This window comes from Schistocerca americana, chromosome 2 (genome assembly GCF_021461395.2).
Source record: "Schistocerca americana isolate TAMUIC-IGC-003095 chromosome 2, iqSchAmer2.1, whole genome shotgun sequence".
NCBI classification, from domain to species: Eukaryota; Metazoa; Arthropoda; class Insecta; order Orthoptera; family Acrididae; genus Schistocerca; species Schistocerca americana.
The window spans coordinates 872078213-872104515 of NC_060120.1; the positions used below are offsets into that span (position 1 = coordinate 872078213).

The 26303-nt window shown below is 38.4% G+C and overlaps 1 protein-coding gene across 1 annotated transcript in view; it reads right to left on the bottom strand.

The window, feature by feature from the left end:
• Nucleotides 1-737: 737 nt before the first annotated feature.
• Nucleotides 738-26303, bottom strand: part of LOC124595772 (glutathione S-transferase-like) — a 62160-nt gene continuing 36594 nt past the window's right edge. Inside the window, exons 4-5 of the mRNA XM_047134658.1 lie at nt 13135-13277; nt 738-1037 (exon numbers count right to left, since the gene is read on the bottom strand). Of these exons, the coding sequence (XP_046990614.1) occupies nt 870-1037; nt 13135-13277 (311 nt within the window). The 3' untranslated portion in view covers nt 738-869. The remainder of the gene's footprint in view (nt 1038-13134; nt 13278-26303) is intronic.

Sequence of the window (26303 nt, forward strand, 5' to 3'; positions counted from 1 at the left end):
TAGTATTGTTATTACATATTAAAATGAGTGAAGATTGAGATAAATAATTTTCAGAGACTGTGAAAACAGAGTTTGAGATCACTAATTCTCTACTTTCTTATATTAAATTGTATGACTCAGCACATTTATAATGCAGCATGAGCAGACTTAAGAACTGTGTTTGCTCTATGACTAACATTTTTCAAATGTTAGAAACAATTTCTGGGTTATGCTTTTATGGGGAGCTCACAAGCTCATATTGTATTATTTCACAGTAAACAGTCACTGTAAAACAATTATATTCTTATTTTCTTTAAAAAACAGCACTAATTTCAATCACAGAATCACAGTTCAGTCAGTGTCATCCTTTGCCAGCCTTCTTTACATACTGAATTAAAGGACTTTCCACATATTATTTACGAGTTACAAAAGTTTGCTTTGTAGTAGTACAAGCAGAAAGTATGTGATAAATTAACTAGTGTTTCATGTATCATCCTGTATCTTACTTTCCTTTGATGTGGTCTTACAACTTAACCATTGTGTAGTACCAATGTATAACTACACACAATACAAGAGAGGTTTATATTTCACAGTCTTGTATGTGAACATACCAGTTGACAATGAGATTTTATAATAAGAGTAAAAACTTGGAAAGTGAACCCAGTTTCAGAATTATATAACCGAAATTTTTGGAGAAAAGAAGTAAAATAGCCTTTAGCACATATTTCAAAGATCCAGTATTCATATAAACACGTAAATTTGCTGCAGGAGTTTATTTTTTTGCTACAGAATGAAAAGATGAAATGATAAATTTGAATTAAAATAAATCTATTTATTAAAAAATATAGTTTGTTCTCTTTTTCCTTCAGCTTCAAGAAACAAGCATGACCTCAAAGGTCAGATGCTGGTCTCCTGCTGATCCAGTCTTTTATGGCTGGAATTTCACATATCTTCTTCTTAAGAGCAGCTAGATTTGGATAATCTTTTGTAATATCAAACTGAGCTACACAGTTCATATATTCAGAGATTCCAGCAAAGAAGAAGTCTCCCCAAGACAACTGTAACAAAAGAAAAAAAATATGTATTAAGTGGTATTTCAGATTTCATATTAATCTCAACAGGACTGCAGTACAGCATGGCAAGCACCACAGATCTAGAAACAAATCAGATTAATATGTTATGATAGTATAGTTTCTACTCTTTGTAATAATATCCGCATCCAAATATTCCACCAAACTCTTAAATAATTCACAGCTTTATCCCTTGAATTTTACTCATATAGAGCTATCAACATCAAAAATATTTAAATGTATCTTTCATTATTTCACTGCTAGAGTGTGATATATGTAGTTAGAAGATATACATGAATCTTTGCTGCCACTTAGATAGAAATGAGTTATGTTTTGTGATCAATGAAAAGTTTGTATAAGAAGGAGTCTGGTGACATGAAACCACAACAGATATATTTTTACAAAATTTGACATTTGCTGACGTCCCTGAACATTTGAGAACATTCACTCTCCATTGTATTTGTTTAGCAGTTAGCAGTGGCATAGCAAATGCAGCCAGTGCCCAAGGTATGACACTTTATTGGTACCTTCCTCCCCCCCCTCCCCACCACTTTTCTCACATTGGTACCTGGGGGCACAATACTTTTCTTAGAGAAAAATAAAAAAATAATCGTTAGCAAAAATCTCAGCACCCAGGGTATGACACTACCCTTCACTGGTGTCCCACTCCCTCCAGAAACACATATAGGATGTAACATATAGAATCCAGTAATAATATATGTTCCATAAAATGTTGTTTTTTGTGGAGATTATTTGTTGCCACTCTGTAAGTGGTGCCTGGGACATGATAGACATCTCCCACCCCCCTCCCCCACCTTGCTATGCTACTGGTGTTTAGCTAGCAACAGCATATTGTATGATTCATTAATAATTACTAGCGCAGAAAATATGTAAACATTCAATAAAATAATACTGGATTCCACTTAAATTCGTGCATCCAAAACATCAAACATACAGCAGCAGAATGGGTGTTCTTTCACTCCGCTAACAGACTCAGTTTTATTAATAACAACGGTGCAAAATACTGAAATGTGTAATAGCAACTTGTTACAGTACTTCAAGAAACGTAAAGATATTCTGAAAAATCTTTACAATAACCCCAAAAAAACTAGTTTGATTAAATAGGCGTTTATAAGACTCTTGAGTGATGCAACACTGAAGCAGCTACAAGGTTTTTATAAACGAGTACCCTACTACATAATATCAGCATGAAAGTTGAATCCGACAAGAAAACGTAATACAACAATTATCTGAGCCATAACTACTGTCCATAAAAATTACTCTGCAAACCATTGTGAAATTCACAACAGTGGGTATGTCACGTAGTACTTACTAAGGCGTTTTTCCTGTTCCATCCACACATGGAGCATGGGAATAATGAGTCTTTATATGCCTCTGTGTATACTATAATCAGTCTTATCTCGTCCTCACAATTCATACAGAAGTGGAACACAGGGGTTTTATTAGGTTCCTAAAGTCAAAATTTAATGCCAGTTCTTGAAACTATGAGAGTAAGCTTACTCAGGATAGTTTTCATATCTCTTCAAGTTTCTGCTATTTCAGTTCTTTCCACATCTTTTTGACACCTTGCCACAGGTCAAACAACCTTCACAGTTATTAAAGGACTCAAACATATAATGCTTAACTAGAAGGCTATTGTTAGGGAAATTAAGCTGTAGGAATATTTGAGCATGTTAACATAATATGATGACATTACGGTAAGGATTTGCAAACATTATGCTTAAACAATGAAAACCAAGCCATAGTTTGTGAAGTTAATCACACATATTTGTTTTCTTAACTATTATCTTTTTAATAGAAGTGGTTCCTAATTATCTGGATTACACTTAGAATTATGAAATTAAATTGATGATGAAATAAATTTTATTTATTTTATTTTTACAGTAATAAGAAAAAAAGGAATTAGTCTGTAATAGTCATCACTATAGCAGAGGAGAAGTGTTGAGAGATTTAATGGAAATATTTAGTATGTAGAACAATGTTACTAATTACTAATCAGGAAGGATTACATACAGGCTACCAGTTTTAACTTCCATGAAGAACTATTTATTAATCTTACTGTTAAAATCCTTAATACTGAACTAACAAATAAATAAAATAACTTGACCTACAAACTTGAGTTTTTTCCATGAAAATTGTTTCTCCATGGACATACAAAGCTACTGTCCAACATTCAGTTTCTCACCAGCATGTCACCAGTCTTGTCTGCAAGTGTCAAACTTGGAGCATGTATAATCTCAGAAATATCCTGTCATAATAATTTGAGTTGACTGCCACAATCAGTTAGTTCCTTCACCTCTCGGTTACTTATTATACTTTTTAAATTTGCAGTTGTTGATTTTCATCTTAAGTGTGTTGGCATTCATTGTCGCTTTCTGAGCATTCTTCTTGTATGTACATTCAAATAAGATATGGGCACACTCTTTGTAATTGAATCGTCTCTTTCCATTACTCTTCTGGTTGCAATCATTTGACCTGTGGTCACTCGCACTGCAATTGAAACAATTTTTGTTTTTATCTAAAGCTGCACTTTCAGTATTTCTGTTACTTGAGTCTTTAGCAACTTTCTCACAAGAGTTTAAATTTTCATTGCTGTGACTTTTGCTAACATATGTCTTTTTGGCAATGACTTCACAAATCTCTCATAATACTTCGTTTTTTCCTTAAATTCTTCCACACTTGCAGAGGCATAAAGTAGAAGTTTTGCGCCAGAGTTCTCTTCTGTCCCACCAATCACATGCTGACATAACAAGACATTATCAATACCAACAGAGGTGTCAGTTTCCTCTCTCGAAGAGAATCTTCCCATTTCTTATTTTATTGAGACAGCAGTTTGGTCGATCTCCACAGCACTTGTTTTCAAATTGAACTCTTCCTGCAAACGATGTAATGCTTAGCCAAATCCTCAAGTGTTTATTTGAATAAACAAGGGTTTGCAGCTGTCTCCAACTCATTAAAAACTCCATTTCCTCGAAATTCATGGACCACTTTTTAACTGGATATCTGTCACTGCCAATAAATGGCTTAAGAGCACCATCAATATCATGAAATGACAGAAAATTTACACTGATTTTGTGAATGTGGTGAGAATCTTATTTTGCTTTCATCGCCTGTCTCCTTTTCGAGTAAACTCAGTCATTTCTCATTTACCATTTGGATTGCATTCTCTTGATCATCACTGGCATCACCACCCTCTTTTTCATGTTCTTTGTTGTCATTAATTTCCACTGCAAGTTTGTAAATGTTCGGTAAATAATAATAAATCTTGGTAGTGTTTTCAGGTTTCGTCCCACTAGAAAAATCATTAGATGAACGTCGGCCGAAGAACCCGAGACAGAAGCCAATAGGCAGTTTGTCAACAAGTGGCCATGAAAGCCTTAACAGTTTTGTATTGCAGATTGTCCCTAATTATGCTTCTGAAAATGATACATCAATGAATGACTTCTTAGCTTCAGGTACACCAGCTACTAATTCAAAAAATCCATGGTCTAGATGTCGCCAGCACAGTAGCTCAGCGTGCTCGGTTAGCTGCCCTCTGTTATAAAAAAACTGAGTGAATGGGTCATTGACAAACTTGAACAGGTGTCATGGGACGTCCGCCTCGAATAAATGCAATGAAAAATAACGATCAAAAGGAGATCAACAAAAAGAGAGAAAAGGGGGTAACATCTAGTCAAAATGTCGTCGGTCCAGGTTCGAAACTCGCTACCGGCTAAATTTTGATTAATAATCAGCGTTGGCGTCCAAAGACTTCTGGCATAACACGTCCCCCCCATTCCGCCAACGGCCTTGTCAAAGAGGACGGAGGAGTGGACAGTAGTACAGGGCACTCTCTTGCCCTTAGCTTCATGATGCAGAAGGCAACAGAAACCACTGGATTAAAGACACATACCGTGCATCCGCAGGACATGGGACCTGTAATTGAAAAAGTGGCTTGGTGATCTCTCTCCATTGGCAAAAGATTCCAGAATAGTTCCACATTCGGATCTCTGGGAGAGGAACGCCAAGGGAGAGGTGGCCATGAGAAAAAGATTGAATAATCAACGAAAGGATAACGTTCTACGAGTCGGGGCGTGGAATGTCATAACCTTACATGTGGCAGGGAAGCTAGAAAATCTGAAAAGGAAAATGCAAAGGCTCAGTCTAGATATGGTAGTGGTCCGTGAAGTAACGAGGAAAGAAGACAAGGGTTTCTGGTGAGAAGAGTATAGGGTAATATCAACAGCTGCAGAAAATGATATAACGGTAGTAGGATTCATTATCAATAGGAAGGTAGGGAAGAGAGTGTGTTACTGTGAACAGTTCAGTGATAGGATTATTCTTATCAGAATCTACAGCAGACCAACACCGACAACGATATTTCCGGTATACATGTCGACGTCGCAAGCTGAAGATGAAGAGATAGAGAAAGTATATGAGGCTATTGAAAGGGTAATACAATACGCAAAGAGAGATGAAAATCTAATAGTCATGGGGGACTGGAGTGCAGTTGTAGGGGAAGGAGGAGAAGGAAAGGTTACAGGAGAATATGGGCCTGGGACAAGGAATGAGAGAGGAGAAAGACTAACTGAGTTGTGTAATAAATTTCAGCTAGTAATAGAAAATACTCTGTTCAAGAATCACAAGAGGAGGAGGTACACTTGGGAAAGGGTGGGTGATACGGGAAGATTTCAGTTAGATTACATCATGGTCAGACAGAGATTCCGAAATCACATTCTGCATTCTAAGGTGTATCCAGTAACAGATATAGATTCAGATCACAATGTAGTAGTTATGAAGAGTAGGCTGAAATTTAAGAGATTAGTTAGGAAGAATCAGTACGCAAAGAAGTGGGATATGGAGGTACTAAGGAATGACGAGATTCGCTTGAAGTTTTCTAAGGCAGTAGATACAGCAATAAAGACTATTCCAGAAGGCAGTGCAGGTGAAGAGGAATGAACATCTCTAAAATGGGCAATCACAGAAGCTGGAAAGGAAAAAAAGGTACAAAGAAGGTAAAGACAAATAAACCATGGGTAACAGAAGAAAAACTTCAGCTGATCGATAAAGGAAGTAAGTACAAAAATGTTCAGGGAAATTTAGGAATACAGAAATACAAGTCGCTGAGGAATGAAATAAACAACAGGTGCAGGGAAGCTATGATGAAATGGCTGCATGAAAAATGTGAAGAAATCGAAACAGAAATGATAGTCAGAAGGACTGACTCAGCAATAGGAAAGTCCAAACAACCTTCGGTGAAATTAAAAAGAAGGGTCGTAGGAGTGCAAGCGGAATTCCTTTGTTAAATGCAGAAGAGAGAGCGGATAGGTGAAAACAGTACATTGAAGGTCTCTATCAGGGGGAAGATTTGTCTGATATGATAGACAAAAGAAACAGAAATCGCTTTATAAGATGTAGTGGATCCAGTGTTAGAATCAGAATTTAAGAGAGCTTTGGATTACTCAAGATCAAATAAGGCTGAAAGGATCGGTAACATTCCATAAGAATTTCTAAAATCATTAGAGAGACTGGCAACAAAACTACTATTTACGATGGTGAGTAGAATGCATGAGTCTGGCAACATACCGTCTGAATTTCGGAAAAAATATCATCCACACATTTCCGAAAACTGCAAGAGCTGACAAGTGCGAGAATTATCGCACAGTCAGCTTAACAGCTCATGCATCCAAGTTGCTGAAAAGAATAATATACAGAAGAATGGAAGAGAAAACTGAAGACGTGTTAGATGACGATCAGTTTGGCTTTAAGAAAGCTAAAGGCACCAGAGAGGCATTTCTGACGTTGCAGTAGATAATGGAAGCAAGACTAAAGAAAAATCAAGACACAGTCATAGGATTTGTCGATCTAGAAAGAGCATCCGACAGTTTAAAATGGAGCAAGATGCTCGAAAATCTGAAAAAATAGGGGTAAGTTTAGCGAGAGACGGTAATATACAATATGTACAAGACCCAAGAGGGAATAATTTGAGTGGACGACTAAGAACGAAATGCTCGGATTAAGCAGGGATGTAATCTTTCGCCCTTACTGTTCAACCTGTACATCGAAGAACCAATGATGGAAATAAAAGGATGGTTCAGGAGTGGAATTGAAATTCAATGTGAAAGGGTATCAATGATACGATTCGCTGATGAAATTTCTATCCTGCGAGAAAGTGAAGAAGAATTACATGATCTGCTGAATGGAATGGACAGTCTAATGAGTACAGAATATGGATTGAGAGTAAATCTAAGAAAGAGGAAAGTAATGAGAAGTAGCAGAAATGATAACAGCGGGAAACTAAACATCAGGATTGATGGAACTGGAAAAAAAGGCATTCCTGGCCGAGAGAAGTCTACTACCATAAAACATAGGCCTTAATTTGAGGATGGGATTTCTAGAACATACCTTTGGAGCACAGCATTGTATGGTAGTGAAACATGGACTATGGGAAACCCGTAACAGAAGAGAACCGAAGCATTTGAGATGTGGTGCTACAGAAGAATGTTGAAAATTAGGTGGACTGATAAGGTAAGGCGTGAGGACGTTCTGCGCAGAATGAGAGAGGGAGAGAATATACGGCCGGCCGAAGTGGCCGCGCGGTTCTGGCGCTGCCGTCTGGAACCGCGAGACCGCTACGGTCGCAGGTTCGAATCCTGCCTCGGGCATGGATGTGTGTGATGTCCTTAGGTTAGTTAGGTTTAACTAGTTCTAAGTTCTAGGGGACTCATGACCTCAGCAGTTGAGTCCCATAGTGCTCAGAGCCATTTGAACCATTTTTTGAGAATATACGGAAAACACTGACAAGGAGAGGATGATAGGACATCTGTTAAGACATCAGGGGCTGACTTACATGTTACTAGAGGGAGTTGTGGAGGGTAAAAACAGTAGAGGAAGACAGAGACTAGAACACAACCACCAGACAATTGAGGACGTAGGTTGCAAGTGCTACTTGTGAGATGAGGAGGTTGGCACAGGAGAGAAAGTCATGGGGGGGCGTATCAAACCAGTCAGAAGACTGATAACAAAAAAAACAAATTGAAAATTAAAACCAGAAAATTCTCTCAAGCATTTCATATTTCTTCTGTCATCTTGAACTGTTCCAAAAATTAACTTATGAACAAATGGTTGAAATGGCTCTGTGCACTATGGGACTTAACTTCTGAGGTCATCAGTCCCCTAGAACTTAGAACTACTTAAACCTAACTAACCTAAGGACATCACACACATCCATACCAGAGGCAGGATTCGAACCTGCGACCGTAGCTGTCGCGCAGTTCCAGACTAAAGCGCCTAGAACCGCTCGGCCGCACACGGCCGGCTAACTTATGTACAGATTTAAAGGTTTAACTGCCGAGGTAGTTATTATTTTATTTACTTTCTTGATTTCAACTAACGTTGCTACTTCTAGGTTTCTTCCTTTCTTTGTCAGCTTTTACTCTTTTTGTCATGTTTAAAATTTCTCCTTGCATCAGTTTGCTACTTCTAACTGTCGTTATAGTGTGAAGCCTCATCGCAGAACGAAAATAAACACAATTACATTCTGCTACATTGTCGCAGGCAAAACGACGCTCAGGAAAGCTCATTGTAAATGTCATAGACTAGGCGTTCGTTCAGTTGATCGCGGGTGAGCAAGCAAAATTTATAGGAGAAATTGTTTCAATTTTCATGAAGAACTATTTTTTAATTTCCTTGTTATAAACTTTAGTACTTAAATCGCAAAAAAGAACTCAACCAACAAAACTCTTTTTTTATATGAAAATTGTTTTTCCATTAGTACACAAATCTACTGCCCAATATTCAGCTTCTCTGGCACGTAACCACCATAGTTGGTAGGGAAACTCCTAAACACTCCATTCAAATCACACACACACATTCTTATCTAACAATATGTGATTAACCAGTAGCATATGGTAATATTATTGGTTGATGTGCCAACTATATCACCTGATAACTGGTACTATAATTAACATTAAACAAGATTATACTACTTTCTGTTAAAGCGATTGGATACTTACACATGTTAAAATACCTTAGTCTTTTATATTTAAAATTATATTAGATTTTTAATTACTAAAGCTTCTGAGTCATTACTGAAGCAAAAATGACGTATCCAACAAAAGAATGAATGAGTTTCAGTATCAGTACCATTTAATTACTACGAAGATCACAGGCTGCCACTTATAAGTTGAGACATAAAAACATTAGCATCTGCAATTTCATCTTAAATCTGCACGTAAGCAAACATAACTAGCTTACCAAAAACGAGCGGAAAGGCATAGAGAGAGCTGTAGTTTGAATATCTTAAAATGCCTCATCAGTTATGAATTTGTCTCTTTTTCTTGGAAGGCAGGGGGGAGGCGTTGGCACATCTACATCTATACTCTGCAGACCACTGTGAAGTGTATGGCAGAGGGTACATTCCATTGTACCAGTTAGTAGGGTTTCTTCCCTTTCCTTCCACGTATGGAGCACAGAAAGAATGACAGTTCGAATGCCGCCGAGTGTACACTAATTATCCTAATCTTATCCTCACAATTCCAATGTGAGTGATACATAGGGAGTTATAATATATCCCTAGAATAATCATTTAAAACCAGATCTTCAAACTTTGCTAACAGCCTTTCTCGGGACAGTTTGTGTCTGTCTTCAAGGGTCTGCCAGTTCAGTTCCTTCAGTATCTCTGTGACACTCTCCCACGCATCAAACAAGCCTGTGACCATTCGTGTTGGTCTTCTCTGTACATTTTCAATATCCCCTGTTAGTCCCGTCTGGTACCGGTCCCACACACTTGGGCAATATTCTAAGATGGGACGCAAGAGTGATTTTTAAGCAGCCTCTTTTGTAGACTGATTGCACTTCCCCAGTATTCTACCAATAAACTGAAGTCTATCAACAGCTTTACTCACAACCGAACAAAAGCTATCATTCCATTTTCATATCCCTACAAAGTGTTACATCCAGGTATTTGTGTGAGTTGGCTGATCCCAAAAGAGATTCATAGATATTATTTTTTGTAAACCCTCGTCATCAGTTTTGTAACATACTCGTCGTTACTGCTGTGAAGGCCGAGTTGCCACTGTTGTAACTGTAGGCTGTGTTTGTGAGTTTGTGAAACGGCTTCTGGTGCAGAACACCGCTAAGACAATTTCTCCCTGTGACTATTACACAGCTATGCTCTAGGGTCAAGTAACAGGATAGGAGAACGAAGACTCTACAACATACCAACAAATCAGTAACAAAGTCACAAAAATGTGTTAAAAGATTTAATTATTTTTGTGACTAGTTGAATAATGAAATCTTCAACGCTGCATATAAATAACACAAAAAAGCGTTCAGTGGCTAGGTGCAAACATAGGTAAACTTCACAGCACATAGCAAATGCAATTTACAACAAGTGTCTGTTCACTTCTAAGACTTCACTAACGACGTTCCCTGTCTAAGTCAGCCTTGAACGATGATTTACAAGAAAATGAACAAGAGCTGCTCTTCTATCTTTTGAGTAGGCTTCTGTCCTTTGTCCTCCCGTCATTGGTGGATTATACTCGGCCGGCAACTGGCCGAGGCGAAGTCAATATCTCCTTCCTCAACACCACCCGTGGCGCTGTCGGAACTTGCGCAAGTGGCGAGTATCTATGTAACTGGCACCAGCTCATATCTTTGCGCCTGTAATACTTTTTCCCTGGCTGTGTCTTGTTCAGACGACACAGATTTATTGTCATAGCATAACACGGTTTTTGTTTCGTGAAGTGCTAACTTTTACATTTCTGAACATTTAGAGCAAGTTGCCCAACTTTGTACCACGTTGAAATTTTATCAAGGTCTGACTGAATATTTATGTAGCTTTTTTCAGATAGGACAACTATCCTATCAGATATTTTACTATTAATATTGTCTGCAAGGTCATTAATATACAACTTGAACAATAAGGGTCCCAACACACTTCCCTGCGGCATACCTGAAGTTACTTCTACATCTGACTATGACTCTGGGTCCAAGATGACATGATGTGTCCTCCCTACCAAAAAGTCTTCAGACCAGTCACAAATTTCACCTGATACCCGATATGATAGTACTTTTGACAATAAGTGTTGGTGAGTCAAATGCCTTTCGGAAATCAAGAAATACTGCATCTACGTGGTTTCTTTGATGCGAAGCTTTCAGTATTCCATGTCAGAAACGTGCAAGTTCGATTTCACATTATTGATGTTTTGGATATCCATGCTGGTTGGCACTTAGGACGTCGTCCTGTTCAAGATAGCTCATTATGTTTGAGCTCAGAATATGTTCTAAGATTCTAGAACAAATCTATTTCAAGGATACTGGACAATTGTTCTGTGGATCACTTTTACTACCTTTCTTGTAGATCGGCGTGACTTGTGCCTTTTTCCAAGATCTATGTTACACTATTGGCCACTAAAATTGCTACACCAAGAAGAAATGCAGATGATAAACGGGTATTCATTGAACAAATATATTATACTGGAAGTGACATGTGATTTCATTTTCATCCTCTACCCTTCATTCGATCCCTGCAAAAGTCTACATTTCATCATGATAATGCATGACTGCATGTTGCAGGCCCTGTACGGGGCTTTCTGGATACAGAAAATGTTCGACTGCTACCCTGGCCAGCACATTCTCCGATCTCTCACCAACTGAAAACGTCTGGTCAATGGTGGCCGAACAACTGGCTCTTCACAATACGCCAATCATTACTCTTGATGAACTGTGGTATCGTGTTGAAGCTGCATGAGAAGCTGTACCAGTACACGCCATCCAAGCTCTGTTTGACTCAATGTCCAGACGCATCAAGGCCGTTATTACGGCCAGAGGTGGTTGTTATGGGTACTGATTTCTCGGGATCTATGCACCCTAATTGCGTGAAAATGCAATCACATGTCAGTTCTAGTATAATATATTTGCCCAATGAATACCCGTTTATAATCTTCATTTCTTCTTGGTGTAGCAATTTTAATGGCCAGTAGTGTATGACAGATTGTAGATGGGCAAACTCCACCACAGATTCAGACTTGAATCTGACAGGGACTCCTTCAGGGCCTGGAGCTTTGTCCAATTTTAACAGTTTCAGCTGTTTCTCACTGACATTAATACTTATTTTATTCATCTTTTCAATTGTATAAGGATTAAATTGGGGCTGTTCTCCTGGGTGTTCCTTTGTAAAGGAACATTTGAGAACAGAGTTAAGCATTTCAGCTTTTGCTTTGCCACCCTCAACTTCAGTTTCTGTGTCATTTGGTGGGATTGGACATTAACTATGATATCACTAACAGCCTTTATATTTGGCCAGAATTTCTTTTGGCTTTGTGAAATATCATTTGACGATATTCTGATACAGCAGTACTCAAGGCAATGAGCATTACTCTCTTGACAGCAAATTGCATTTCATTCAGCATCTCTCTATCTAGAGCCCTATGCTTTACTTTACACCTATTATGCAGTACTCTCTGTTTCTCTACAAGTTTGTTTAATGTGACTATGTACTATGGAGGTTCCCTCCCATTATGACCTGTTCTACTGAGTACATATCTATTCAGTGCATGGTCAATTATTCTTTTAAGCTTACAAGTGTTTTCAGTGTGTCTTCTTTCTTTGGAGAATCTGAAATCTCTCACGTATGCCAACAAACCACAACCAGTTTAAAATAGTCAATTTTCGTTTTTTGGGTTCATCAAAATATGTGTGCAGCAATATTTGCAGATGACTGTTGTGTGATATCATATTTGAGATGGAATTCCTCTATATTTTGGCTAATATACCCTGTATTGATTATATCTGACAAGCTAGAACTGTATATCATACTGGAATATAGATCCAAGTTTCTGCCTTTTTTGTGAGTGTATATACAAAACTGCACTACTCAAGCAACGCCAAGAACTGATTAAACAGGTAACTAGTTACAGGCTTCTTCAGTACATTCTAAATCTTGTAGACGCTCGTCCATGGTAATGGAGGGCTAGGATTTTTAAGAAGAGACATTCTTCCCAGAGTTTAGGTTTACCACAACATGAAGTTGTAATCAGGATAGAATTATTCTACACTCTGTAGGGCACACGCTGTTACATACCTTTCCCGCTGCAAGGTAACCTCCATTTTCCTTCACCAATGCATCAAGCCTTCCAAGAAAGAAGGGAAGTGTTTCATTTAAGGCAGTTGTTTTTTTCCTCTGCTTTACAGCTTCATCAGGTTCCCAGTAAAACTCAGATAACTCTGCATCAAGATTAGAAAAATAATTTTCTTTTACTAACCATTTCAAAATGAAAATACAGACTCATGAAAACAAAACTCATTATTTACCACCAACAGTGAAATTGTGGATGCTTGTAAATTGTGAGCTATTATTCTTGGAACATACATTTCAAAATAATTTGATTCAGGTATGTGGGACATACCAGAAAGTTGGTAGAAATTTAACATTGTTGAAATGCAGCAAGCTCTGACAATAGTAAGGTACCATAAATGTAGTATACAGCAACAAACACAACTCAGAAGAAAGAATATGCTAATTATTATGTCAATTAATGACTAACAAACAAAAATTTTTTTAAATAAGCATCTATAAAATGTACACACATAGCAACAAAATGGTCATACTACTATTTCAGAAGAAAATTATTGGCAGAATTATTATGTATTCAGAGGATGCAAATTTACCTTTAAAGCTACACTCTGTGACCCACTGTGAAGAGCATGGAGAGGGTAAATCCCAGTGTATTAGTTATTAGGGGTTTTTTCTCATTCCATTCTTATGTAGTATTCAAGAAGGACAATTGCTGGAATTCCTCTGTATATACTGCATTTAGTTGAATTCTGTTTTTTCGGTTGATATTGCAATCACACTAGAGTCACCATCCAAGTTAGTTTTGGAAAGTTTCGAAGTTGTCTTTCACTGTATAGTTTGTGTCTGTCTTCAAGTGTCTACCAGTTCATTTTGTTCAGCATCTCCATAATACTCTCTCATGGGTCACAAACATCTGTTATCATTAAGTTACCCTTCACTGATAATTCTCTCTCATGGGTCACACAAATCTGTGATCATTTACATTACCCTTCACCATAGATATTCAATATACCCTGTTATACTACTTGAATGAGTGTAACACACATCACACAGTGACATACATGTTAATCATTGTAACACCACACTATGACAGAAAGGTGTATATCATGCAGGAAAAAAACTACACAGCAGGTTACCAACTAAAGAGCTTTAAAAAGTCTGTGACAGCGTTCCTTCTGAAAAACTGCTACTATTCGACCTCACAGTATCTCATGCAAGAAAAAATTTAATTTGTATCTGTAATTTTAGAAATAACTTAAAAATACGCAGTATTAAAAATTGTAATTATTAACTGCATAGATCAAATTTGTTACAAAAATTTAAATACTATATGTTTGATGTTTGAAAAACCAATAGATAAAAAGGTTTTCTGTCCAATATCCTGTGTAAGATATCTGTACTGGAAAAAAGATTTATATAGACAAATAAATACATAAAAAGTAAATAAACACTTGAGCAATATTCTAATATGGATTGCATGAGTGTTTTGTATGCAGTCTCTTTTGTAGACTGGTTGCATTTTGCTAGTATTCTAGCAATGAAATGCAGTTTTCCACTTTCTTTGCCTCTGGCTGAGTCTATGAGACTGTTCCATTGGATAACCATACAAATGGTTACATCCAAGTATTTGGTTGAGTTGTCTTACAACTGCCCGCATCTCGTGGTCGTGCGGTAGCATTCTCGTTTCCCACGCCCGGGTTCCCGGGTTCGATTCCCGGCGGGGTCAGGGATTTTCTCTGCCTCGTGATGGCTGGGTGTTGTGTGCTGTCCTTAGGTTAGTTAGGTTTAAGTAGTTCTAAGTTCTAGCGGACTGATGACCATAGCTGTTAAGTCCCGTAGTGCTCAGAGCCATTTGAACCATTTTGACTTACAACTGTGGCTCACTGACATTGTAGTCATAGGGTATATTTTTTGCTTTTCAAAGTGGAAAATTTTACACTTTGGAATATTTAAAGCACGTCGCTAGTCTTTACACCATTTTTAAATCTTTCAAGATCTGACTGTGCAGCGTTTTTCAGAAAGTGCAGCATTATAGATAACGGCATCGTATGCAAGAAATATGAGATTACTATTGATATTGTCTGCAAGGTCATTAATATACAACATGAATACCAGAGGTTGCAACACACTTTGTTCTCCTCACCAAGAAAATTTCAATCCTTTCACAAATCTCGCTATGTAACTGATATGAGTGTACTTTCAATAATAAGTGTATATGTGACACCAAGTAAAATTCATATTGGAAGTCAAGAAACACTGCAGCTGCCTGACTGCCTTGAACCACAGCTTTCACCATGTCATGTGAGGACAATACGAGTTGAGTTATACATGATCAGTGCTTTTGGAACCCAACCTGGGTGGTATGGAATTGGTCAGTACACTTGAGATACCTCATTACGTTTTAGCTCAGAAAATGTTTGATGATTTTACGATGAATGTCACTGCTTTAGATAGGAAGGCAAGGACATGACGTCAAGAACACAGCAATTTTGTTTTGTGGATCACTCCTGGTGCCCTTCTTGTAGATGGATGTAACCTGTGTTTTCTTCCAATGCCTAGCCATAGTTTTTTGATTGATGTCCGTGGTATATTATGGTTAAAGAGGGGCAAACTGAGCCACAAATTCAGTATAGAATCTGATAGAGATTGCATTGATTCTCGATCTTTCTTCATTTTTAACAATTTTAGCTGTTTCTCAATCCCACTAATGCTGACATCCTTTTTACTCATCTCTACAGCAGTATGAACATTAGGTGGAGATAATACTCCTGGATTTTCCTGTGTAAAGAAAGTTTTGAAAATAGAGTTTAGCATTTCTGCTTATTCTCTGTCATGATCAATGTCAGTTCCTGTTCCTGTCCATGAAAGTCTGGACCCTAACACTGATGCCGCTGAAAGCCTTCACATATCACCAGAATTTCTTCACATTTTGTGAGAGAACTTTCAAAAATTTTCTGCTATGGAACTTGTTGAAGATTTTACGAATTGTCTTCTTGACAAGCAAATGCATCTCATTCAGCAACTTTCTGTCTATATTCTTATGCTTTGTTTTACATCTGTCAAGCAGTATTCTCTGTTTCTTTAGAAGTTTATTTATGGTGACCTTATACCTTGGGGGATATCTCCCATCACAGCAGGGTGCTCTACTGGTTACATATCAATCCACTGGATGGTCAACTATTCCATTAAACTTGAACCATCATTCCTCTACATGCTCCTGCCCTGAGCTAAATGTTTCAAATAACACACTGAAAAATGGGGTAATACTGCTTCTTTGTCTAGGTTAATGAAAATATAAATATTTCTGCCTCTTTTAGTTGCTCTTTCTGCTTTGTTAATCATTTGTGCTGCCATTGCTTTATGGTCACTGAAACCGATTTCAGTGTAGACATCCTTAAAATATAAAGTTCCTTCATTACCGTTAGATATGATATAGTTCCATCACAAGTAGGGTTCTGAGCTACATGTTCTAGGTAGATTTTAGACAAGGCACTCAGTAAGTTTTCACAAGGTGTCTTTTCATACTTAGCACTAACAAAACTGTAACTGTCCCAATTGAATGTCAGATGATTAAAATCTCCTGGATGATTACTACTGTTAATACAACAACTACAAAGGCTATTTGTAAATAAATATGCTTGCCTATATACTCACATAACTTTTATCAACTTACAGTAATCATGGCAATGTTACACATAATGACTATATAATAGTAAGGATACCAGAGAGGAATGTGGCTGAAAAAACAATAACTGTATTTTTTTTAAAAAATAGTAGCTCTGCTGCTGATTGTGTATGCCACTTTGTAACTAACCGTATGCCCAATTAGAGACAAGAAAATTTATATTACTGATGAGTAATTGTTGATATTATTTTTTGAAGTAATTTTCCATAGGTGTTTTGGCAATGCTGTGATCCATTACAAATCCCTGGAGATTTTGCTTGATTATGGGATTAATGAAAAGCATTGTATAAGTTTAGTATTAAACTGTACACCAATGTGGCTCTACACTTGTGTATAGATACAGAATTCCAACTCACAAACATTATCCCCACATGAGAGAGAAAGCTATTGTCGTAGGACTTCTTTAAAGGGGATAAGATAATGTATACATATCAAAAAGAGAATAAAATTTAAACTGAGACATGACCTTATCACAGTCAACATTTTGAAATATCAGTGTTGAACTAACAGGTTATCAAATTTATATAAAAGAAAGAGTAACTATTCTTTGTGTGTAGTGATCACTGATGGAAACAGAGATATCATTTTTTAATACATTAATTAAGGTTCTGAACAAAGTTTCAGTGTGCAAGTGTAGTATAATCTTATAAGCAGACATAACTAAAAACACAGATACCATAGATGAAACCAGTAGCAGTGTCATAAACATTCTTCACAGTTTTGACATGTAACAGTTGGTCAACAGACAACAAGGATAACAAAATCTTTATCTTCAGTAATCAATCACGTTTTTTTTTTTTGAAAATACAGTCACAAAGCATTGCCTTCTACATGTAGAAATTCTCGGACTCTCCAGTCATTTCTAGCAAATAACAAAAGTAAAAACTGTGTTGTATAAGCCCATCAGACTCCAGATCTAAAGGTCTCTTTCAAAATACTAAACTCAAAAGTTTTCAAAGAGACTGTTAAACCAAATCTGGTGTGAAGTGTACACAGAAAACAATATAGATACAAAATTCTCTATGTTCCATACAATATTTAAGCTAAACTTTGAACAGACATTTTCAAAAAGTATCCACATCTATAGCAAAGCCCAATAAAGACAGGTAGATAACAGCAGGTATAAGAAAAACCTCCCATACATAGAAATATCAGAGTTCCATAAGAAAAACCCATTGTGCACCAGAGTTCAAAAACTATTTACAGAAGATTTGCAGGAAGATGTTGCTTGCCATAAAAATGTCAGCAAATGGCTAAACAATTCTTAAAGCAGAAAGTGAAAGGAAAGCAGCCTGGAGGGTTGTATAGGAAAAAGCAGGAAAACAGAAACAGACTGACAATAAATTATAGATAAAAGACAGGGGTAGGTCGATTATTGATCCACTGAAACTAGCAAATTTTGAGAAGAAATATTTTATGTATAGCAGAGAAAATACAACAAAAACTGCAAAAATTAAAATTTAGTTCCAGTCAAACTTATGCAGCGAGTACAACGATGTTTCTACCCGCCATAGAGAACAAAGTCAGCAAACGAGTACAAAAATTAAAGAATAATAAGTGAGCAGGCATAGATGAAGAGCCAACCTGCGAATTTAAAGAATGCATAGGCACTAAAAGGCCCCAGAGTATCTGAAACAGGCAATATATGTGCCTCTGCTAAAGAAAAAATGGTGATTCACGAGATTCATAAACTACAAGCCTATTTGTCTGCTGTCATCACTCTAAAAAAATTAATAGCATCTTTTTTGAACGACAAACTAATGAGTTAACTGGATAAATGTATCTTCCTCCATGAAGCAAATTTTGGTTTTGAGAATGGAATAAGTACAAAATCAGACATAGTAGAGTTTACAGAAGTATTATTAGGAGCACGAGACAAGAATGAATGTGTCAAACATATACACTGTTGACCATAAAACTCTACTTAAAGGCTAGAATCATTAGGAATAAGAGGAATTGTAAATGGCTGGTTCTGATTATATCAGGAAAACAATGTACAAAGTGTGAAGGTAACAAAGGCTTAAAATAAAGCCAACTTTTTTGGGACACTGGTCAGTTCACAACTACACTTACATACGAGTCCCTCAGGGCAGCATCTTAGGATCTACATTGTTTAGGATGTACATTAATGAACTTCTAGACATTGTTAGTCATGGGAAAAATTCTACTTGCATATGACAGCAACACTGTATTTACAAATAAAACGTGAGAATTCCTAGAAGAAGAAGCAAAAAACTCTGAAGAATGTTTGTAGTCCTCACACAATAAACTTACACCAACCTAAAGAAAACAAATAGCTTGAATTTCTGCTTCAAGGAGGAAAATAATTCTGTAAAATTAAATTTGTAAGAAAATGTTGTAGATTGTATAGCAACACAAAAATTTCAAGAATTAATATTAACTGTCACCTAAGAGGAATGAACCACAAATTCACTAGCAAAGAAAATGTCATCAGCATGCTATACCCTAGAGTCTTGTCATCAGTGTGTAGCAGATAATGCCTCCTAGTCCTCCTAGTTACATCCTTCATGTACTCAATTTTTAATTGTGGAATGATTTCTCAGGGTGGGGGGGGGGGGGGGGGACGCAGTCGTGAAACTACAGAATAGGATCATCAGAATATTAACCAAAACATTACCTGAGCTCCCGATAAGGATATGTTTAGACAGTTGGGTATCCTAACTACACTACGTGAGTGCATATATTAATCTGTTAGGCACATCAAGGAAAAAATCAGTAGTTACATCAGAAACCACAATATTAATGATCATCACAGAAGATCCAGACTAAACGTACTTTTACCAAGTAAAGTAAACCAAGTAAACAAGTAAACAACAGCATTTTCTGCAAGGGAATAAAATTGTACAGTGACTTCCTAAGGACATGAAAGAGACAACAAAAATCCAAATATTTAAATATCATTTGAAGCATACCTCTTAAATAACTCATTCTAGTACTACAAGTGAATGATTATTTAGGCAATACTGAGTAGAAAATGGTAAACAGCTGCCATTCCACTGTAAACCATCATACCTAAATGACTCTTACTGTAAAATCCTATGCCCAGGATCTGTGACGAAAATTCTAACCTCTTTCCATTTCCATGAAGTCAACATCTCATTAACTGTTGTGTGGTGCTGACTCAGATTTTCCAGTTGGGACAAGGGGACATCGTGAAGAATCTGATAGAATTGTAGCAGTATCATAAAGGTCCTGATGCCAACCAAAAGTGCTGCGCAATGTAGTGGGGCGTATGCACAGTGTGGTCCATTGATCGTGATCAGGCCAAATATCTCACGAAATAAGTGTCAAACGAAAAAACCACAAAGATTGTCTAGCTTGAAGGGGGAAACCAGACGGCGCTATGGTCGGCCCGCTAGATGGCGCTGCCATAGGTCAAACGGATATCAACAGCGTTTATTAAAATAGGAACCCCAATTTCTTATTACATATTCGTGTAGTACGTAAAGAAATACGAATGTTTTAGTTGGACCACTTTTTTCGCTTTGTGATAGATGGCTTTGCAGCAGCTTTTCGTGAAATATTTAAATTATTCCTCAACTTAGTAACTGAGTTTTCCTTAATTACCCTGATAACTTTCAAGCAATTAAATATTTTCCTGCAAAATTACAAGGTGTATAACTTTGCTTCCGCCGTTTGCCGATAGGTGGTGACAACGGTAAGTAGCGGTCGACAGAAACAGGTCGCAGACGTCAGACAGTTAGCTTGGACCTCGGTCACCATAACCTCATTTAAACATTAGTCGATTTGTGTCTACATCATAAAGTTGTTCTTGATTGAAAATGTCATTTTACAAGCCTAATTCTCGTCATTTGCGGGAGGTGTTACTATTTTGTTTCAATATGAAGTAAACAGCTGCCGAGTATCATCGAATGCTCTCAAGTACGTATGGTAACGACCCTATTAGTGAGAGAACGTGTCGTGAGTGGTTTCAACGATTCAAGAACGGTGATTTTAACGTCGTAGACCGGCATAGTGGTGGAAGAGAGAATGTTTGCGAAGATGCATCGCTGGGTGAAGACTCGAGTCAAATTCAAGAAGAATTGGCACGATTAGCGGTAGTGACACAGTAAGCCATTTCAAAACGCCTCAAGGCTATGGGCATGATTCAGAAAGAAGGAACTTGGGTCCCGTGTGATCTGAAACCAAGAGACGTTGAACGGCTTTTGTGTGTTTGTGAACAGTTGCTTCAGAGACAGAAACGGAAGGGATTTTTGCATCGCATTGTGACCGGCGACGAAAAATGAGTTCATTAGCATAACCCTAAACGCAAAAAATCATGGGGATATCCGGACCATGCTTCCACGTCGACACCCATACCGAATATTCACGGCTCCAACACCATGCTCTGCATTGGCTGGACCAGCTCCCCGTCGTGTACTATGAGGTGTTAAAACCGAGTGAAACAATCACAGGTGCTCGTTATCGAACGCAATTAATGCGTTTGAGCAGAGCATTAAAAGACAAACGGCCGCAATACAGCGAGAGGCACGATAAAGTGATTTTGAAGCACGACGAGGCTCAACCCCACGCTGCAAAAGAGGTGAAAACGTACTTGGAAACATTAAAATTTGAAGTCCTGCCCCACCCGCTATATTCTCCAGACATTGCTCCCTCTGACTATCAACTGTTTAGATCAATGGCGCAGGGCCTGGCTGACCAACACTTCTGATTTCATGAAGAAGTCACAAATTGGATCGATTCGTGGATCGCTTCAAAAGATGAACAATTTGTTCGAAGCGTGAATCGTACACTGCCCGAAAGATGGGAGAAAGTAGAGGCCAGCGATGGAAAATACTTTGAATGATACATGTGTAACCAATTTGTTACATTAAAGCCTCAAATGTTGGAGGAAAAACGGCGGAAGCAAAGTTGTACACCTTGTAGATCTCACGTTGATCACCTTGATACACCGTTTGTCTGTTTCTCTCTCTTTGTTTGGCTTGAAAATTCGGACAAAACTCATGGTGTAATTTATAGGAAGTCTTGGTTTCACTCTGCTCACACGTTTGACAAAAACGTATCGAATGTTAATCATACGATAAAAAATCCTTTCTGTGTGCTGTCATTTGCAAAAAACGTTGTTTCGATATCTTTAACCGTTTATGAGATACGACGATTTTTACGACCACTTGATTCCCGAAGCGCAGGAAAGGATTCGGACGCGCCGCGAGCGACCTGTCCGCGGATATAACAACCTGTATCTCAAGAATGAAAAGAGATATCATTCCGCTCTCAGTTTTAAATACAATTTAGATATATCGGTTACATTTCATACGCAATAATGTATCGCCTAGAATGAAATATACGGAAAGTCTCCGTAATGTAATTTTACCTCTGCAAACACTTAAAAATTTCGTGCAGCCATGTAACTCACAAGGGAATGGTCCAGTAAGAATGTCCAAACCTACCCTGAAAGTTCTTACTCAGGAAGAACACAACGAAAGAAATGAACTGTCAAAATTTTTGCTGCTACGAGGCACTGCAAGTACTGTGCAACTAGGTCCACACACACACACACACACACACACACACACACATAGAGCCGAGGTAGGCGGTACATTTGTAAACAGGAAAACCAAACAACCCGATCGTAATTTGTAAAGGACGTCTCAGGTTACCATCCGTTGTAGTTTTTCTGACACTACGCTACACAGTTACTATTCTCTCGAATTAGTCACTCAAGTAACATCTATTACAAATTATCAGTTGCTTTTCGCAGTATTGGTAAGTACTGACAATACAGTTAAGCTGAATTAATATTTATTGTGCGTTCGTAAGGCTAGGCTGCTAATAGTACCTTTTTTCCTTCCATTTTCACAGTAATGTGGAACCCAGTTAACGTTCTGAGTTTAGCAATGATGAAATATGAAGAACGTGGTTTGCAGCCGAAGTCCACTACTTCTGAGGACGTACATATGTGTCACTTGTTAGTTGATTTCCTTGACATTCATTCGAATGATAACGACATTTCGTTTGAAATTGTGGATACGTTAGAAGAAATAGGAAAAAACTGTGACGATTCCATGAATTATGGTTCGAGCGACGTCAGTTGTGCCAGTAACAGTTCCAAAGAAGAATACCTTCGAGGCCGCCCGTGGTGGCGGAGCGGTTCTAGGCGCTACAGTCTGGAATCGCGCGACCGCTACTATCGCAGGTTCGAATCCTGCCTCGGGCATGGATGTGTGTGATCCCCTAGGTTAGTTAGGTTTAAGTAGTTCTAAGTTCTAGGGGACTGATGACCTCAGAAGTGAAGTCTCGTAGTGCTCAGAGCCATTTTTTGAATACCTTCGAAGCCTTAAAAAAACATCTACTGCAACAGCTTTTAGCGACAAAGAAAAGGTGGAAATATTGGTTAAACGATGGAGGGAAAAGATGCTTGAAGTTACGCAGTGTGAAAAGGCGTTTTCGTTTCGTAAAATCGGGGCGTGAACTGTACAAAAGGAAGAATGAGTTACATGAAGCAAGCAATTTGCGTCAAACGGAAACCCGAAACCATCTGAATGAAAAACTGCTCGAAACATTTAGAATTGCTGGTGAGAGACTATGCACTGTTACCGATGGAGATCGACGAGACTGGGCCTTCCGAATTGTATCTGACACAAAAATTGCTAATTTCCAGACTTCGTCGACCTGGCTACGCAGATTCAAGAAATCGTACAGAATAGGAAGTCGCATAATTACCAAGTTTATGTCACGTAAACGTCTACAGCACCTACCAGTGATAGACAATGCTATAGAGGAATTCATAGCTGACATAAAGACGAAACTTGGTATTATCCCCGCAGCTGCTGCTTATAAAGCTAATCAGTCAGGTTTCGTGAAAGAACTGCGTGCATACCGCACTGTATGATTTCGGGGTGTAAAAAAGACGGAGTCGGTTGCCCAATCGATGAATGCAATGACACATTAACATACGATAATGCCCGTGATAGGTATGAGTGGTCCACCGTTCCCGCAGCTGTATATCTGCCTTCAAGAACCGCAAGGAACATTAGGACCAAAACTAAAAAAAATGGACTGTTTAGTTGCAAAAATCTTGTAATCGGCCGGCTGGAGCGGTTCTAGGCGCTACAGTCTGGAACCGCTTGACCGCTACTATCGCAGGTTCGAATCCTGCCTCGGGCATGGATGTGTGTGATGTCCTTAGGTTAGTTAGTTTTAAGTAGTTCTAAGTTCTAGGGGACTGATGACCTCAGAAGTTAAGTCCCATAGTGCTCAGAGCAATTTGAACCATTTTTTTCTTGTAATCGACGTATTAAAATCTGGAAAAATGGGAAGGAATAATTTTCAACATTTCGTTCGAAACGTATTCCTACCAGCTGCAGAAACTAATTCATTGCTTTTGATGGATTCATGGCCTGGACATAACGATGCCTCTGTTTTTGTGGAGGACACGAAAAATCTGTAATGTAATGTGGATTCCGCCTGGAACTACTAGTGCCATTCAACCTCTCGATAAAGAATTTTTTCGACCGTGGAAAGCATTTTTCGGGAAATTATCAGACAACGTAATTTCCGATATCTCTCCCTCATTCAGATTTATCAGCGGAATTGTGATCTTACGCTCCAGTCATTTGTGCATTACCAGTTATCTTCTCCACGCATTACGAATTTGATCAAGTACGCCTGGTATGCAGCTCAATGTGCAGAACAAAAGCCGGGACCATTTCTGATTCCATCCCAGCTCTGTCTAAATAAAACCTGTGGTTTTTCTGAAGTGACTGATTGCATCAATTTTTCCTTTGTCTGGTGTGTCTGGTGCAAGAGAAATGTTTCTTTTTGTCATTCAATAGACACTTCGCATTTTTGTGAAGGAATAAACTAAGAGCTGTTTCATTGACAGTCAAATATAAAACATTCCAACATTACTATAAGGAACGGCCTATAGGAATTGTTATAAATTGTAGTACTACAAGACACATTTCGTTTCAACATATTACATGTCCTCAGTGATGGAAGTCGTCTGTGACATCAAACACTGCTATGATTTTATTTTCTCTGTTAGCCACTGTTATCGGAATTATATATGCAAGAAATGAACTGTCGATACGAAATTATTCAAAAAAATGTTTGTATAGTTTAAGCCAGGTTTTCACCAGAGCAGACAGGATAACAACCACGACCAAGAGAGTATTCCGTCTGGTGTACCCGGTAGTCCTCTTGCAGGTGTTTCAACTGGACGCCACTGCAGCTGTTTACATTTCCGTAACCTTCCCCAGTTACCTAATCGGCAAATGAAGACCTGCAGTTTAACGTGGATTCCGAACCACATATCTTTCGTGGCCACTGCAACACCTGTGAGAAGTGAATGCCCGGTTAAAAATCACAGTGAAAAAGTTGCGGTCTGAACGAGATTTGATCGCGCGCTCTCTGGACCACGAAGCGCACGGTTTGTCACTAGAGCATGCTGTTTTTTGTTTTTTTCTTTTTAAGAAAAAGGATCTGACCATTATCCCTTACACACTAGATGGCTAGCTGTGTCATCTCTTGAGATGATGTTCGACGTCGGTAATTAGTATTCTGTTAATAAATTTCCTCTCAATGGTAATGAGAAGCAGGAATAAATGGCAGCCGACATACAAGGAAAATTTTGGACTGGTGCTAAGGAGAGATGGAGATGCAATTTCGTGTGAAGTGCACGAATTCCACGCATGTCACGCTTTCATAAAAAATGAGGCACTTAAATACTTCCTTCTCAGCGCCTTTTTCCACACTCCGTCAAGAACAGTGCGCTTTCCATGCAAAATAGTCCTCAATCATTAGGAGAGTTTCGCATTGTGGCACCAACAAGATAGAGTTGTATCCCGTATGCCGAATATTAGCTCCAAAAACTTAAAACTAATAACATAGCGTTCATAGGCAATGTTCACTACCTCATGATCTCTTCGATTCCCTCTAGCGTAACCCATATACAAGCGAAGGATGAAAGGATGATGACAACACAACACCCAGTCCCCGAGCGGAAAAAATCTCCAACCCGACCGGGAATCGAACCCGGGTCCGGTCCATGGGAAGCAAGCACGTTACCACCCAGCTAAGCAGGCGGACAGTGACAAGAGAAAACTGGCAAGACAGGAACTGGTAATACAGAACTGGGAATACAGAAATGGAGGAGTACCGGAGTGACAGCTACACTACGTGATAAAAAGTATCCAGACACCCCCAAAAACATACATTTTCATATTAGGTGAATTGTGCTGCTACCTACTGCCAGATATTCCATATCAGCGATCTCAGTAGTCACTAGACACAGTGAGAGAGCAGAATGGGGCGCTCCGCGGAACTCACGGACTTCGAACATGGCCAGGTGATTGGATATCACTTGTGTCATACGTCTGTACGCGAGATTTCCACACTCCTAAATGGCCATAGGTCCACTGTTTCCAATGTGAAGGGACACGTACAGCACAGAAGCGTGCAGGCTGACCTCTTCTGTTGACTGACGGAGACCGCCGACGTTGAGGAG